The sequence below is a fragment of the Sinohyriopsis cumingii genome, chromosome 3, assembly GCF_028554795.1.
Source record: "Sinohyriopsis cumingii isolate HCF-2022 chromosome 3, ASM2855479v2, whole genome shotgun sequence".
Taxonomy (NCBI): Eukaryota; Metazoa; Mollusca; class Bivalvia; order Unionida; family Unionidae; genus Sinohyriopsis; species Sinohyriopsis cumingii.
Genome location: NC_142963.1, coordinates 20,856,014 through 20,866,932, shown reverse-complemented (window position 1 = coordinate 20,866,932; position 10,919 = coordinate 20,856,014). Strand labels below are relative to the sequence as shown.

The following is a 10,919-nucleotide window of genomic DNA, read 5'->3' as shown; positions in this document are numbered from 1 at the left end:
AAGTTTAATGTAAACCATACAGGCGCTTGAAATTTTGTGCCTTTCGGAAAATCTGAGCGCTCTAATAACTTGCATGATCAATCATGGAGAAGGTACATTGTCGAATGCTTCGTCGTACTTTAAATTTAGCGATGAAACATAATGAAAAATTAGACGAGCCCAAAAACCGAACAAATTTTCTAGAAGAGCAGCGGACAGAAATAAAAGGAAAGAGGGTCTGACATGTTATTGACTTAAATGTGTTTGAATACGTCAACTTTCGTGGCACCTAATTTTGTATATACGGGTTATGCCATACCAAATCGCCCAAAATCCAAACATTTTCCCAGGTGACCATCGCCGATTTAATTAAAATTTCCCAGGTGTACATCTGTGTAAAGGATGGCTGTATGCAAAATTTCAGTTCAATATTGCAATTACTTATGAAGTTACTCCCGCTTGAGGTGGGGATTGGTAGCATCGTAATTTGACGCTATCCATAATTTAAGGGAGTGACATACACTGACAGTTCTCGAGAGAGCGTGTATTTTATTGACTTCACAATTACAAAGTTTGTTTATACTGATAAGCTTCGACTTACACAAACAAATATCGAAAATCCTGTATGTAAGAATGCAAATTTCTGTCGATCTTTGAAGAGCTCATTAACTTTCGCCAGAGAACAGGTAATTAGATTTAAGGGGACAAGTACTTGTTAAATCGCTTTACTTAAATGATTTCTAATGGCTGTGTCAGAGATAAGTGCTTCTTAATTAAGCCCTCGTTTATTTAACTGTCAGACCGACTCGAAAAGGGAAGGTTAACTTTGATTTTATATCAGAACTGTCAGAGTTGAGTTTTTCTAGAATCAGTTGTTTGGAAATCCAGAAGTCAGGCTGACTCCAAGTTTGACACCTAGTTATAAAAGGCAGATATATTTAATCCTTATTGGTTAAGCTAAATAAGTGGTGTGGTTCCCACACAAAATTTCTTGGGTTTTATATGTCTCCATCACCAAAAATTTAGTCTATGTTTTCCTGCAAGAGGAAAAAATATAGGAGACTCTGAGATTGAATTTGGAAGAAATTCTCTCGTAAAACATTTGTCAAAGGGACTGGATGTCTGGAAATTCAATGGACACAATTCTGGTGGAAGAAGCAAACAAAGCTTGAAAGCACAAGGTATTTGTGTCAGTCTCATGTAATTCATTGATACCAGTATAATGATTTGCTTGAATTTAATTGCTTATATTTGCATGAATTTGTTTAAATTCATAAATCAATTTTCTTGATATGACTATTAACTGTTGAGTTTGTCTATCTGAAATAGTACAATGGTCTTCTTTATATAAGTTTGAAGAATTGATTGAATGATTGTTATCAGAATCTAAGAATTTCATGCATTACTTTAGTTGATATGAGTTATGAGAATCTGTTTTGAATTCACTGATCAAAGATAGTTTCATGTATGCTAAAGACTCGATTGTGTGTATTTGCTGAAAATAATGTAGTTAGGTCATGTAATGAATTTCATTCATTTGTGTAATTGAGATGAGAATGGAACTATTATGTCTCATGTGATGTCAATGGGAGTCAGGATGGAATAGCTGTTAGGAAGTACATTAATCTTATGAAACTAGGTTTGTTTATGGTCTGCCATGCTTAGCTTGACCAGATAGCCTTTGATATGTTTGATTTCTGATAGAACGATATCTGACATAACGAGATGGGAGTAATGATCTATTCCCAGTATTAGAACTGACAGAAGATTTAGGTTGCTTCTCTGTTTATTTTGAAAGGTGAAATAGCTCCTCTGAGGTATCCATGTACCTACTGATCCAAACATCTACGTATCTACATACTTACATATCCACCTACCCACACAAAGTTTTTGGGCCAAAAAGAGGTGAGACAGTAGGGAGGTTGGAGAAAGGAAAAAGCGAAAGGACCTAGAGGAACAAACACAGTGAAGTTGGAGTTGATTGGAAATCAGCAGGTTATGAAGTTGTACAAGGCAATGACTTCAATTGTTCACTCGATACTATGATGAACCAATTCTATCATTTAAAACAGATCTTCTATTTGTTTAAATATATTTATGTTTGAAATTTGGTGAAAGATTTATTTAAAAAAGAAGTATATCACCTTAATGTAATGTATTATCACAGTTGTTTGTGTAATTGATTAAATTGTTGTTTTTTCATGTACGGGGGCTCATGTCATTCTGTTCTATATATCTGCTCAGATATGTACTTATTCCACCTATAAGTTTCACACTTTATATTAATATTTACTTGATCCGAGCAAAAATACCAAGGGCAATCATCTCCTAGATAACGAGAACCGAATAAAGCGGACACCTTGTAAGAACTTACAATCCACCAATCAAACTCATTAACACCACCACCCAGCGGCACCTCTACACTGTCATTATCATTGGTAAAATGAACAAAGAAACATACCATGAAAAAATCGCATTTTACTAATTCTCTTCTATCTTTTAAGTAAGTCATTATAAAAATCCTTATCAGGGCCTATCAGCTTCTCGTTATAATAAATATCATTTGCTACTCAACATGTGTTTATCCACGTTTCTCAATGCTGATAAATTCATCAGTAGGCCTTTTACTGTTTAGAACGGTATCTGTTCTTATACAGTTTTATATTGATCTGTTGTTGGTAATAGTCTGAAGTGCTTTTTTTTGTTATTACAATTTTTGAAAACTTACATGAAACATAATTTTATGATATATTTCATGCTAAATTAGCATACTGTATATTCTTATTAATAACAATTGTAGGACTTTGTATCGAATAAATAAGAAATTTTATTTTAATAGTAAATTTTCAATCAGCCTTAAAGAGAATCTCAATATTTAGCTCATTTTGACCAATTTATTATTTATAAATTGGTTTGATAAGGCTAAAAATTACAATAAATAAAAATGATACCTTTTCCTGTAACATTATGTCTTCTGTCTCTGATTATTTTAACTTTTAGAGACACAAGTTATGAAGGATGCAAATCAGTTTTAAAGTTCCAAAAACAGCACATGCAGACACTTAGGTTGTGTATATTTATAATCCCAATTAAGTATTGGAATACAATTATACACTAAATTTAATTATAAGTAAATATTTTTATCATAAGACAAACATGATTTTTCCCATTTTGTTTATTGTAGCTTTTGTGACAGAATCTCTTCCAAAATAATTATGATAAATATAAGAAAAACTTTAGTAATGCTTAAATGAATTTTAAAAAATGTAGTTTTCCCATTAAACTTGAGTTTTATGTGTTATTGATATTGCTCAGCAATATATTATTTTCTCTGGAGCATTTGTACAATGATGTCCCAGGAAGAAATAGGCTTCAGTGAGGTGCATCAAGATGGATGATGTAATACATAATCTTTACGAGAAGGGACCATCTGGATGAAAGCTCATTAAAAAGAGTATGAGAAATACATCACTGACATTTCGTTATCCATACTTTGCTAAAATAACTAATGTTTCTAAAGTAATTTGAGATATCACTATGAATGAAGCACATGTGAACGTAAGCTCTAAAGTGCATCAAAACAGAAGAGTCCAGGACATATTTTTTCTCATCCTACAACGTAAGGCCAAGAAAAAAATATGTTTTCTATTGTACTGGTTTTTAAATTAGGGTAGGCAGATCAGCTTTTTTTAAAACACACAATTCATGTGATTTTTGGGGTGGATTTTTTTGTTCATGAGAGAAAAAGTCGTTAGGGTTGCAAATGAGAAACAGGTACAGTTGGAAATTTTTTGTTGGGTTATATATACTTAAACTCAAAACAAATAATTTATCAATCACACAAAAGTAGTTATATTTACATTATTAATTCAGACACATTACTGAAGGTAATAAAACCATAAATTTAAAATATTTCAGGAAAAGATTTATTTGCAAAACATTTTTTATTGTTTCCTGTACATATTGGGAATTGGATCAGATTATATGTTATCTCAACATTAAAGTCTTCTCCTTTACAATTATTACATATTATTACATATACAGATCATCAACATAGATTCACAATAGATTCAAAATATTACACCTGGTTACATGTAAATCAATGTTGCAAAAATAAATAAATGAAGATGGGTGAAAGAGAAAGAGAGAGAATATCTGGTTGGTCTTGGAGTCATTGGTTGTGTTCCAGTTACACCTCTTTAAGTTTGTGTATATAGAGTACATGTATAATACAAAAATTAACTATGCTTGGAAATAAGTAATGTTTCCCACTGTTCCTAAACTGTCATGAACTTTCTTTTCCATTTGTTTTGACTGCAAGATATTATTCTATAATATTCTTTAAAGAAACATTTAAGTAGGTATGTCTCTTTTTTGTCTTCTAAGTGCATATGTAGTACTTGGTAAGAAGAACAATAAAATATAAAGGTTTTTCATTCAGTTGCTCTACATCTGTTTCTTTGAATCAAACCATTTTGGCTCTTGGAGTAAGTTATATTTTTAATATATCTCAAATCCACTGAGAAACATAACTCCATCATATATTAATCACATTAAACTGCCAAAAACAAATGCAGTATTGTTCTGGTGTGTCATTACAAAATGTACATTTATCAGTATCATTAGCATGTATTTTATACAAAAATGTGTTTATCAGTTGAATTCTATGTGCAGCAAGGTGCAGTTGAAACCATTGTTACATGTATTTCGAGTTATTTTGTTACCTTGAATACTTAGAATATATTTGGCCAATACTCACCAGCAATGTTGAAATTTTGTTGCCATATTTTTTACACAAGTTGCTTAGTGTTATGGTATTTTGTATACAGTATATCTATGTTTTTTGTAATTCATGGTACATGACTTTATTGTTATTATGTGTAATTTTGCTTATGTCTGTAAAATATCGTGGTTATGAGTAAAGAAAATATTAGATGGCTAATTTACACTGGTATAAATTCTATTTTAAGATATTACAGTAACTGTGGATTGCATATGATCTTTAAATAGATGTCAAAATTCTGATAAGATAAGTTTGTGGTAATTTTTCATTGGCTGCTTGGGTCAGGAGGTATTTTGTTTAGAAGATTAAGTTACTTTCCATTGGATGGGTTAGAGCCGATGAACATGCATTGTAAAATATTAGAGTAAGATCTGTCACTTGGGGTATATTGCAACATGTAGTCATAATAGACTCTCAGGGGTCAAGCTAGACTTGAATTTATCGCTTTGGTGGCATAGTGGTTAGAGCGTCCACCTCAGATGTGGGAGGTCGTGGGTTCGATCCCTGGCAGAGTCATACCAAAGACTTACAGAAATGGTACTAACAGCTGCCTTGCTTGGCACTCAGCATTAAGAGGTTAGTGTTAGGACTGGTTGGCCTGGTGTCAGGATAATGTGACTGGGTGGGACATCATGCTACATGTCAGTGGCATGATGCCCTGGTGCTAGACATCACTATAAACTGCCACACTGCAGACATCATAGCAATATGACTGAAAAATTGTTAAAGCTATGTTACAAAATCCAAATCATACACAGACACACACACACACGACTTGAATTTAGGGAGAAGTGACTTCTCTTTTTGGACAGAACTGGGAGAAGTAAGAGCTTAACAGGCAGAAGTGGAAGCAACACCAGATATAACATATTATGCATGTATGTGAATTCTTTCTTTTATTGGAATTATGCCCCTTCTATCAGTATCCAGATCTGCATTTAACATTGGTTTTAAGCAATATTTTGAAGTTGAAACTGTCTGAATTGTATGCATATTATAAACACGTTGTGTATAAAAGTTATATTCATATGAAGTGTATTTTGGCCAAATGACTTAAGAGCACTATAGAAGCTGTACATTGTAGTGAATTTTAACTGATAGGAGTAACTAGATTACAGTATTGTAATTGGAAGTTAGTAAAAATGCTTAATCAGCTACCCTTAATTAAGAAGTGTTTGTTTACTTTATGAAAGTTGACTATAAAATGGCAGTTGAATAAAATTTGTAAGCTTGTTTGAAACATCCCCTGTAACAAGTACATGAGAGCAGATGCACACGTGTCTTCATACCATTTTGTTTGTCTCAATTTCTTTGCTGCCAATAAATGATTACCTTAACTATCCATTGACAACAAAATGAAGAATTAAATGAATGAATTTAAACCTTCTTTCCAACCGAATTGAAACAGCCAACTTTGGAGTGCATCTATTTTTAGAAATATGGGCTTTCATAATGTAACCACTCACATTCTAGCTTCGCTACAAGTCAGTTCATAGGATTGCATACTAGTTTTATTATTTGTCTTCATATGTGTAGTAACATCAGGCATTTTTAAATAGTATTTGCTCTGCTGCTTCCCCCCTCCCCCCACATTTTCACAAAAATGAGTGAAAACTTTGACCTTACAATGCTTCTGGAATTCCACAACATAACATTGTCCCATATGGTGGAACCTACATAATTGCATTTTCATGCTAAATCTTGAATGACATAAATTTATACTCTGCTTTCTATGAGTTAAATATTTTCCTTAATATATTTGACCAGATGTTTTTTTAAAAAACAAACACTCTAACAAAGTGATACTTCCCAGACACAGTGATATCTGCCAATATTTCCCCCTGACAGGTTCACTTATGGTTCCAATCCAGTTTTATGAAGATAATAATGCAACGTGGCACGTATAAATCTAACGTTCTTAAAACACCAATTCCTATTTGCATACTATTGTTTAAGTTTGAAAACACAATTTTGTATATTTTTATCATAAAATGATAACTTGCAGGAATCGGCCAGTGATAGTTGCTGTATCCAGAGATATATATAATATAACATCTCTGCTATAACTTACTCAGCTGGTTCATGGTCAGTCAGCTATTAAAATACATGCCTGCGAATGTGCAGGCGTTTGTTGGCTTGATGTCTACATTTTGCCTTGAGCTACAACATATCACTGGAAATAACTGTGTTCCCCTGGTCCCTTGAAGGTGTATACTAAAGAGAGAACTGAGCAATCAAATTCAGACTCTTATTTCATATGTTAAAATCAGTCAGCAGATGTGTTTAATTTTGTGTTTAGGTAATTTGAGAGGAGATGTTTGTTATGATTATTCATTGGAATTACAAAGTCCTCATTGGACGAGAACAGTATTCTAGGACTATTGTGAATTATTCAAAGGAATTCCGGACAATGCCATTGTGATATGTACATAAAAGGATTTGAAATTCATTGGGAACATTCAGTTCTTTTGGACATCAATATAACTTTTTACGATTATTTTGGATTCACTTCATAATACTGTTAAGTTCCTCATGCATTTTATAACTTTTGATAATTAAATTATTTGTTAAGTTTTACAAAACTTGTTGGTTTTGCTTCTTTCTATTGTTTAGTGTATGACATTGAGTCATAACAGTGAAATATTGAAGTTCAAAAGTATTTTGTAAAGAATCTTTGCAACCTTTATCACTAGTCTTTCAATGTGTGTATATATTATTGTTCACAGTGTATATGATACATATTCAGTCAAGTATGACTGAGTGACATCATTACATGAATTGTTTTATAAATGGGGAAAATGTCAATAATTTATATATCAAACTGACTTAAAGTATATTTTACTTTTCTATTATTATTCAAACACATACAAACTGGTAATCATGATACAATCAAGTTTGTGATCATTATGGTAAAAATATGTCTCAGTTTTTGTGCATATTTCAGTGTGTCTAGCAACCTGATTTGTTAGTGTCATCTGTTTACCATTTACTTTCTGCAGTGTTTTGTCCACAGTAAATCTGAGTAACAAAATTCTTTATAATTCAAGGTAACAAAACATATACTTAAAATGCACTTTCAGTCAGTAAATCTGAGTAATATAATTCATTCTTAATTCAAGATAACAAGGTACACACTAAAAATAAACTAAAAAATTATGGAGTGGGATTTGATCCTGTAGGTTTTGCATGACAGGTCGACATATTTCCACTACACTGATTGATACGTTGGTTTGCTAATGTTATGGCTGTCAGTTGAAATAAAGTTCTGGTCTGTTAAAGTAAATTTAAATTATTAAAATTTGTTCTCCTAGGAAAATCACTCATTCACCGACTAATGCCTAATTGTTTGCACACCATATGATTATTATTATAAACTAAACTGTGAGGTAGACACTAGGCTCAGTGCAAATGTTGTTAATGAATGGCAGCTGTGCAGTAGTGTTTGTAACGTTGAGCACATGTCTGCCATACAGAATAGACACAATGGAACAGTTTCCTATTTTTATGGTGTTTTGTAGTCAGATAAATTCCCTGCCAAGCCTATAATGGTATTAATGGGTATTTGTTATGTTAAGCTGAATTTACATCATGCAGAATTTTTTGGACTCATACCGAGTGCAATGACCGGTCACTGTATGATAGTGGAGAGGCCATGTGAATAGTCTTTTCAAAAGTTCATACAAAGCAGCTGAGCAAAATAGGCACTTCCATTTTATTTTTGGAATCATTGGCTTACACCAGTTTCTTTGCTAGAAACACCATGTTTTTAATGCTACTTGGTCCTGTATTTCCTTGTATCATATATCTTATGAGCTAAATATTTTGTAAGACCCATAAAATCACTTTCTTTATTAAAATATTTTTCGTTATTTGTCTTTGTTTTTCTTCCAACCGTTCTGTCTAGTAACGATCAGTCATGACTATAGTGACATAAGAAATAGAAGCAGAAGCAACGCTTCACAGACTACATCTACCACATAAGTAATCAAATTTTAGGACTCATACTAAAGCTAGCTTATTTGGGCTCGAATTGTTGCTTACAATTTACCAGTAAATAATATGCATTATTCATAATAATACAGAGGAGGAAACCTGTCCCCAATTTCTTGCAACCTATTAAATAATGGAAACATCTATTTCAAATTACACTTTGTCTGCAGTACATTTTGCACCAATTTTTAGATATTCAACTTTTTATTCCTATATTAAATTTAACTTGCTATCCCTCCTTTAAGGAATGCCAGTCGGTTTTCCAGTGTTACTGCTGGACATAACTGTCATTACACTGGCTTTATATGTAATGCCACATGTAAAATGGAATACTGCTCTCTGGTTGTTGACTGAAAATTAATGAATATGGCACCTATTATAACCTCAGTTTCAATTGATTATTGAAACTTTCGAAAGAATGATGAACTTTGTTTTCAATGCAAGCAAAGTGAAACAATTTTTATTTTTAAGATGTTACATATGGCATATAGTTTGGTAGATGAATAAGTAATTTTTCTTATAAGTCTGGTTTGGACTGCACGTAATATATTACATCTTTTTGGCATCAATTTGTGTTGTATTTTAGGTAGAACCAACTATACAATGGGAGCCTGTTGAAGGCTTCTGGGCTGAGGTGCTTGACAACCATCCATCAAGTTCTGATGAAGAGGAAGAAATGTTATGCAATTGTAGAGGTAGAGGAAGGAAGACAACTATTTTGCCCAGGTTTCCTAGGGAAACATCTGCCTGTAAAGCAGATTTTGTGGTAAAATTTTCACATTTTCTTTATCATCAGAGCTTTTTTGTGAGTCAGTGCTTCCAATACTTTCAATGACAGCTATAAGATTTTTTTAAAAAGTTTTGTTTACAGTTTTTAATTTACTGGCTCCCAGTGTTTTGTAGAAATATCACCCAGGACTTTCATTTCAAAACCATACAGATAGCTCTGTTCATACAAATGTAGCTTAGTCCACTGCAAAGCAAATATTGGTGCTGTTTGAAGCCTGTAATTGTCTGGAAGTTTGTAATAGGAGAACTGTACATTTTTTCCAAGTGTGATTTGCTCATCTTATATCAGTATGAGCTAATTGGAAACAAAGATTCCTTTAATTGCCATTAAAACCAACAAAGTGAATTGGCCAAACCGTGCTTGCCATATCATTCAGTAACTACTAAATCTCTTTTTGTTTCTTCTATGTACAGTATATTAATTACATTTAATGTTTTTTTATCTAGCATGTTATATGAAGTAACTGTATTTTTGTGTTTGTACCATAATCATATATTAGTTATGTATATATAATCAGCGGTACATACTTTGTCATGTTAAAACTTGCTCTACAGTACTAGATAGGCACATCACCCTCAATTGTTTGAAAATTTCTGTCTGAAAGAACTGTATATTTAATCAAAAATGATTTTTGATTTTGTTCAGGCAGGTCAGGATTTTATTTGACCTTTCTTGAGGTTGAAATTTGGCCCCATTCCCATTTATTTTTTTAAAGTATATATTTCCCAGTTTGTGTCTGAAATATCTCATTTGAGAGGTTGGAGAGTCCGATAACAAGTAAAATAACAAAATCTTTTCTTTTTTTTCTGGAAAGTAGAACATTTTTGCTGGGCAGAATTGTATGACTTTGCTCAGTAACTACTTAAAAGCAATTCATCTTACTTTATGACAGCATTTACCAACTGCCATATGGCAATAAAACATGCTATGCTTAGATCTGTAATACACATGCAGTCTTGTTTTATGTTTGTTCCAAAATTAAACATTTTAGCTCCTTATGTGCAATTTCATTAGCTCTGGGCTTCACTTCAGGAATTCTAGGAAAATCCCTGCATGTATTTTTCACAGAATGTGTAGCTCATAACTGTTTTGTTTTGATATTTTTCTTCCTGAAAAATTTGTTGACAACTATCTCAATAAGAAAATATACAAGGGAGGTAATTTGCTGTTTCAAAGATTGGGTATTTTTCTTTCCTTGTACAAGATTCTCATCAACACCAAGAACTGTGAATGTTGAAGGCACGTATGGTGTTACTCAAGTTCATACATCAAAATAAATTTAGCATTTGAAACACCATATACATGAAGTGGGGTTTTCATTTTCCATGAATACATTAAAAAATATATGTTATTCCATTCCCTATCAGTCTTATTTTA

At 32.4% G+C, this 10,919-nt stretch overlaps 1 protein-coding gene across 2 annotated transcripts in view; it reads left to right on the top strand.

Annotated features, from left to right (window-relative positions):
• The first annotated feature begins 84 nt into the window (after positions 1 to 84).
• The window catches only part of LOC149802513 (uncharacterized), a 59,433-nt gene continuing 48,598 nt past the window's right edge, over positions 85 to 10,919 (top strand). For both annotated transcript variants that reach the window (XR_016420041.1, XM_089951756.1), the window contains exons 1-2: positions 85 to 215; positions 9,339 to 9,518. Coding sequence is in view for 1 of the 2 variants with exons in the window: in XM_089951756.1 (XP_089807882.1) it covers positions 105 to 215; positions 9,339 to 9,518 (291 nt within the window). In the remaining variant the exon portion in view is untranslated. The remainder of the gene's footprint in view (positions 216 to 9,338; positions 9,519 to 10,919) is intronic.